Source organism: Nicotiana tabacum, chromosome 18 (assembly GCF_000715075.1).
Source record: "Nicotiana tabacum cultivar K326 chromosome 18, ASM71507v2, whole genome shotgun sequence".
NCBI lineage: Eukaryota > Viridiplantae > Streptophyta > Magnoliopsida > Solanales > Solanaceae > Nicotiana > Nicotiana tabacum.
The window spans coordinates 19677071-19684189 of NC_134097.1; the positions used below are offsets into that span (position 1 = coordinate 19677071).

At 37.7% G+C, this 7119-nt stretch overlaps 1 protein-coding gene across 1 annotated transcript; it reads left to right on the forward strand.

The window, feature by feature from the left end:
- Positions 1-5010: 5010 nt before the first annotated feature.
- Positions 5011-6623, forward strand: LOC142172437 (putative serine/threonine-protein kinase PBL23). Its single transcript, XM_075236050.1, has 4 exons — positions 5011-5056; positions 5164-5345; positions 5462-5651; positions 6481-6623. The coding sequence occupies exons 1-4, from the start codon at positions 5011-5013 to the stop codon at positions 6621-6623; spliced, it is 561 nt and encodes a 186-aa protein (XP_075092151.1).
- Positions 6624-7119: the final 496 nt, after the last annotated feature.

Consider the following 7119-nt stretch of genomic DNA (forward strand, 5'->3'; position numbering starts at 1 on the left):
ACAAACACGGGCAAGATCACAAGTAACTAACAAAATGCCACGTAAAAATCCAAAAATTGTACAACAAGACCATTTGTTATTATTTTTATTTCTTTTGGAGTGATTGTCGCGTAAAACAAAAATCACGTGCTTACAACGGGGATTGAAGGGAACCCCTAGAACCGGAATGACTAGCAGATGCACCTGGCATAGAAGAGCCCTGAACTGATGGAGCACGGGACGAACTCCGAGTTGGAAGGGCACCAAGTAATGACTGGCCCTGATGAGAACTGTGAGAACCATGACCCGCTGACGCCCCACGATAACCTGGGCGAGCTGGCTGAGCATATCTGAATGGACGACCTCTGCCATGATGAAACTAACCTCTCGAAGGAGCACCATTATAACTACCAGATCCTCGAGTCCTCTTGGCCTCCCTCTCCTCTCACTCCTGGCGACGAACTGACTCAATCTCACGAGCAATGTCTACAACCTCCTCAAAAGTCGCACCAATCACCCTCTCTCTGGTCATAAGAATACGAAGCTGATAAGTGTGGCCATCAACAAACCTCCTAATCCTCTCTCTATCTGTCGGAACCAACCAAATCACATGGCGAGCTAACTTAGAGAACCTCATCTCATACTGTGACACGATCATATCTCCATGACGCAACCACTCGAATTGCCTGTACATCTCCTTTCTGCGAGACTACGACACATACTTCTCCAAAAAGAGAACGGAGAACTGCTGCCAGGTAAGGGGTGCTGCACCAACAGGCCTACGCCTCTCAAAATCCTCCCACCAAGTGAAGGCAGCTCCAGAAAACTGATAAATACTGAAAGCGACCCCGCTGATCTCCAGAATGCCCGTTGTACGAAGCATCCTCTGACACTTATCCAAGAAACCCTAGGCATCCTCGCCCTCTGCACCACTGAAAGTCAGAGGCTGAAGTCTACCAAACCTCTCCAACCTACGCTGCTCGTCCTCTGGCATGGCAGGAACTACATAGTCCTGAGCAGCTACAACCGGCTGGGCTAGATGTGCCCCCGGTGTCTAAAGTCCCTGCACGACCTGCTCAGGTGTGTGAGCGGCGGGAGTCTGAGTGCCTCCCTCGGCCTGAGAAGTAGCTGCGGCTGTAGTAACTGAGATCGCTTGAGCTAGGACAGTGCATACTGATAGAATCTGAGTCAAGGCCTCCTGAAGACCCGGAATCATAATGGGCACATCTGGTGCCTGAACTGGTGCTGCTGGAGCATCCACAACTGGGACTTGATCCTGAACTGGGGCAGCTGGTGGATCTGCAAATGCTGCCCTAGCTGCTATGCGGGCCACACCCCTGCCCCTACCACGACTACGATCATGTCCTCGGCCTCTTGTGGCCACAACTGGTGGTATTGGTGGTCGTCCATCCTAAGCGGTAGCGCGTCCTCACCATCTGTGAGAGAATAGAATAACAGAAGTTTAGTACTCGGATCAATAGATTCGCACGACAAGAATTTCAAGAATATGAAGTTTTTCCTAAAGGTTTTGCATAGTATCAGGCCTGGCTGCCCCCTGATCGGCCTTCCCCTCTAGGGAGACCCCTAGTTGCACTACTAAAAAATTTGTCCACGGCAATGGTTGAAAAACTGTTCCCACATATTGCCAAGCCGTTGCCATAGGGATATTGCAACGGTTTAAAGACCGTCACATCAGCCGACGTACCCATAGGTCTACTGGAATAGTTCTTGCAATGGTTTGCATCGCCGTGACAATAGATACGTCTATCACAATGATTTTCCCTTTCTCTGTTGGAACGGTTTAAAACTGTTATTGTATTATTTATACAATGATTTTTAACCGTTACCATATTATTTAAAGCAACACTTATGTAAGCTATTGCTACGGTTATGTTGGATATAGCCACAATTTCTTTAGGCTATTGTAACGGTTATATTTTATTTGGAACAGTTTATGGGACCTATTGCAACGGTTTACATTGTCTACTAGAATGCCATTTGTGTCCTATTGCAACGGTTCTGGTAGGCTATTGTATCAGTTCAGTTAAAACCAAAATATAACACCTATTATAAATAAATATTTATACATATAATAAATTATAATAACACTAAAATTTAAATACATCATAAAATGAAACTATTAATAATACAAAATTATCCATCAAGCAAATAATATCCATAAAGCAAATGTTCTACCCCATGAGTGCATAAGTTTAGTACATTTCAAGAGAGTAAATAAGTTTCAAAAATGTTGGTAACAAAAGATTCCTAGAACATTCATCAATAACAATACAAAATTCATTTCAAGTAAGGTCTAGTTCTTCATCATCTTCATCATCCATTTCTTGATCTACTCCACCTACAAAAGAGGATAAATAAAGTTATTACCCTTCAATAGAATCCGGTCTAAGAATACTCAAGCATTTAACTGTTTTCGTTCTTCTTTTATTAATCTAACTTATTCATCTCAACAAACTATACGCAATATTATAACAATATGATATTATTACCAAGGACCAAGGCTTTCAAACTACCAAGCTATGATGGCAAAGTAAATAATAATGCATAAGAAGAATCACAAACATAATTACAAAACCAGCACGAAATATCAACTACCTTAAACATCTCTATCAACAAAACCACACACGTAACATGCCTAGCTGCTTAGAGAACATGAGCATGTTTCTGTTTATCATTCAGTTTCTCTGCCAAAGCCCTTCTTAATGGAGTGTATTGGTGTATTAACAATGGGTATACCAATGTGCTGGTGGAATTGCACTCAATAACATCATTTACACCCTACTGTCAATTTTACTTTTTAACATTCTGTTTCCAAGTATTTATGGGCTTCACATAATTTTCAAAGGGGGTAAACTAATGCGCATATGAATTTCTCTTCAAATACTAGTTAGGTCATTAGTATTTGCAAATAAAAGATATATATAAACTTTAGAAATCGAACTTCAAGTAAAACATTGAAATACTAGTTTAATATGAAAGTTTAGATCAATACAATACTGGTTGTCTCTCACAAAATCTTCAACTTTAACAAATAATTTTTCAATATGAAATTCACGTTAACACAACTAACTCAGTTTCGAGTCTTCTACCAACTTTGTTTCAACGTCAACTCAAGTATATATTGTCCAAACGCCTGCTTAATCAGTCATATGAACTATATAACCAAATGAAATCATAGAGCAAAGAGGTAACGTTTACTTAACTTGAAATATCCTCTTTAGGAAAATTAGGAGACAAAATAAGGGTGGTCGTTCCTCCTATGGCAACACATGCTTCATCAATCATCAATTAATATGTTTTTCCATTCCTTGTAAATGTGACACTCAACATATATATATATACACACACAATAAGCTAATATCTTACATATTACTACAATTTTTTCAGAAGTTAAAATCGAACACAATATTAAAACGATCAATGGAACAACAACAATAGCATGACAGGTAGCACACCTCATCAGGAAGATCAAAGACCTAGGAGCTCATGGGAACTTTGTCTTTCAGCATTGCTACAGAGAAGTCAATTCCATAACTTTGTCTTAAGCATCAACCTATCTATCTATTCCAATTTAAATTCTCAAAGTTCTACTATCATAGAACTGCAGTATTACTCAGGTATAATTACTATACATAGGAGACCACTTGGCACTTAAAAAATCATATACTCCTACTAAATAGAAAAAAAGGATATTACCATATCCACTCTGCCTTGAACCAAAGCAAAATCCCAAGCAAGGAAGGAGGAGGAGAAGAAATGGAAGAAGATGTATGACATTTGGTACGTACTGACCTTGATTGTTACTACTAGCAAATGGTCGACTGTTTAGTTGAACAGCAGCTTGTTGTGCAGAGGAAGCATATACAGGTGAACGTGCACTGAACCTTAACATGTCAGGATCAAGTCGCAAATCTGAGTTCAGACACTGAAGTCGTGCAATGACGTTCATTGTAATATTTTGTTCCATAGCATCCTTTTGTTCGTTCAACTTTTCATGCATTCTTTGTTGCATCCTCTCTTCCATTTCCTCTATTTTCTACTGCATCCTCTCATCGGCATCTAAAGAAAATCCAAGATTCCCTTTTGCCTCTTTTAATAAAGTCTTGGTAACCCCTCGTCCATACAATCTCACGCGACCTGGATGTTCAGGTCCCATGATTGATGCAAAAACGTCAACTGAATGAGTGTCATCTTCACTTTCCTGAGTTGATTGTATTATCTCCATTTCAGCCTACATACCAAATGCGAGAGAAAAGAGTTTTAAGTAACTAAAATTGAATCAATAATTAAGAACAAATAAATAATCACGACAAACTTTAAATTAGAAATTTCGTACAATTTTACTAATCATATTGTCATATGAGCTTTTGTATACTTGGCCAAGTTTTCTTTTTCTTGTAGCCATAAAGATGTCCTTACTTGACAAAGTATCTGAAGTATCAAAGATTTTCTTTTTTTCCTAGTTACATGAAAAAGGTATAAGAATCTTTCCATATAAAGTTAGCAAGTTCATAATTTAAAAAAAATTAAGAAAGATAAAACATCAAACCTTGCGAATTAGAGCAAAAGGTATTCTGCCAGCAGTGTGCGGACACTTCAACCTATTTCGATTCTCTGTATTGGTTTTGGACATTTTCTGCAAATAAACGAGTCAACCACTGGACAGCAACTCACAAAGTGCAGAATTTTCAATTGTATGAATAGCACAACTGAAGTAACTGAAACAATTAATCAGCAACCATGTTCAATTAATCAGAAAGAATACCTCAATTGATGAAAATAGGAATAACAAACTGGAAGATAACAGTAATAGGATTAGAATAAAAGTCATGACTGTAGAGCATTAGTGGTGCAAAAACTAAATGAAGAATAGAAACAGAGAAGTATTGAATACGTACAACCATAAATTTGGAGGCCTATGAGGCACTCTTCCAAAGTAAGCAGCAAGTGATTTATCAGAATTTTCATCAACCATGTTCACAGGTTTACAGTGTAGGATACTTTGTTATAATGAGTCTTTTATCCAATTGCGTTTTCCTGCAATTGGATGTTCATTGTTTTTTTGGCTGAAACTTTTGGAATGACTAATGAAAACTAAGTATTAATGTTAGTTCAATCAAATCATGAGTGATTGTCTGTTTTGTAATTGTGGTAAATATTCAGATAATAGTAGAAGGAGATACATAGCTTCAGAAATAGAAAAATTTGGAAAGGGGAATATTGCAGCTCAGGCCTTCACATTCCGCGAGTTGTGTCTTGCAACTCAAAACTTCGACGGTAAGTGTTTGCTTGGTTCTGATGGTTTTGGTAAAGTGTACAAAGGCCATATTAAAAGCAAGAATATGGTACTCTCCCCATATTTCTTTAATTTGTTCAAAAATTGATGTTGATTTCTTCAACTCTAAAACAAAAATATGGGAAAACCGATTAACCATTGTTGTATTGTTTTCGTGTTGCTTAGGATGTTGCTGTGAAGCAACTTGACAGGAATGGTTTCCAAGGAACTAAAGAGTTCCTTGTGGAGGTCCTGTTGTTGAGTCTTCTCCATCATTCCAACCTTGTCAATTTAATAGGATATTGTTCAGATGGTGATCAGAGAATATTAGTGTACGAATTCATGCCAAATGGTTCGTTAGAGGGTCACCTTCTTGGTATGCAGCCTATATTAATCAGCAGCAACTTCAAACAATTCATACAATTCATGTATTAAACCAGCAGTAGCAATTTTCAAACAGTGACTTACAACAACTATCAGATTTCAAACCAAATAACTGGGTATGCTTAATCGACAACCTTCAGGGGATTACAAGCTCGCAAAGATGATGGCGTTCCAAGTCAGTTTAGAGCTGATAGCAGCAACTTAATATTTCATAAACAAATCTGATCAATCTTTCAACCAACAGTAGCTATTCACTCGTTCAATTCAAACAGTTAAACACTAGTATTCAATGCAGTAGTAGACACTATGGGGATGTCAAGTATCAAAACCATTAAGTTCCTTGTGGATGTCAAGTAAGTAGTTAGAAAATGTATATCTTCAGAAAATTGCAGTCAAGGAAAATATTTTTTTCCCACACTTTTTGTTTCAGAGAAGATTACACAAGAAAAACCAGCTTCTTTTAAAGCTCCTAGAGGTGAATTTCCTAGACCCAACTCTTGTTGGAAGAAAAATCCCAACTAAGAGCTTACGAGTCGTCATTGGTTTTTGATAGTTTGACTAGCAATATTTATCAGTCACTAGAGATGGTACACATCTTGTTCTCCAGAATTGAATTGGATTCTACTTCCTTCTTCTATTGTGTTGTCAACCACCAGATTGCTATTATACAATCTTTTCATACTCGGTGGATGTTATGATATTCCTAAAAAAGTGTAGTACTTGTTTCTGATGATTTTTGGGATCAAAGAAGAAATCACTTATGGAAGGATGGTGTAATGTATTAAATACTAGTAAAAATTGTTTGGTGTATTTGCCTACAGATTACAAAGGAGAAGAGCATGTATTATCTTTGTGCTTGAGGCAAGCAGCCAGTAAGGTTTCAATAGAGGCGATTCCATCGCGTACATCAATTCCTAAAGAGGGAATATTTCTTATCGATGGATTCCAAACACACGGATCCTGATCAGAATCACAAGAAATACAGAAACTAAAATTGTATAGCTTTTACCGAATGGATATTCACAAACAAAATCAAGCTCAATAGGGATATGGGCAGATTCGTGATACATAGTTGCGTAAAGAGAGAAAGTGTAAGAAGTCAACCAATTTTCATCAAGAGTTGCTGAAACGCTGGGAATTATGTCAACCTTATGAGCTGTGTGTGGCGCCTATATGGCACCACTTAAAGTTTAGTCGCCAGCGATGCCTTTTTTCGTGTACAACGTTTTTGAATACTTATACGACGACATGCACTAATTCAATAGATACATGACATATAATTGTTCATAAACTTCTAGCATTTAACCATGATTAATTAAAATATTTTCTCACCTCATTAAATCACTTTTAAACACATAATTAAAAACACAGGACCAATATGAATTAAACACAGAACCCAAAAGACTACAACATGAATTAAGAACCTTTTTGCCAAGAACTAAAAAACACAGTAAAATCGT

Bases quoted from the DNA above. Each gene is read 5' to 3' on its own strand.
- LOC142172437 (XM_075236050.1), top strand. From the start codon at position 5,011: ATGAGTCTTTTATCCAATTGCGTTTTCCTGCAATTGGATGTTCATT. The intron at 5,057-5,163 runs GTTTTTTTGGCT...GTAAATATTCAG, and splicing joins CCTGCAATTGGATGTTCATT to ATAATAGTAGAAGGAGATAC. The intron at 5,346-5,461 runs GTACTCTCCCCA...CGTGTTGCTTAG, and splicing joins ATATTAAAAGCAAGAATATG to GATGTTGCTGTGAAGCAACT.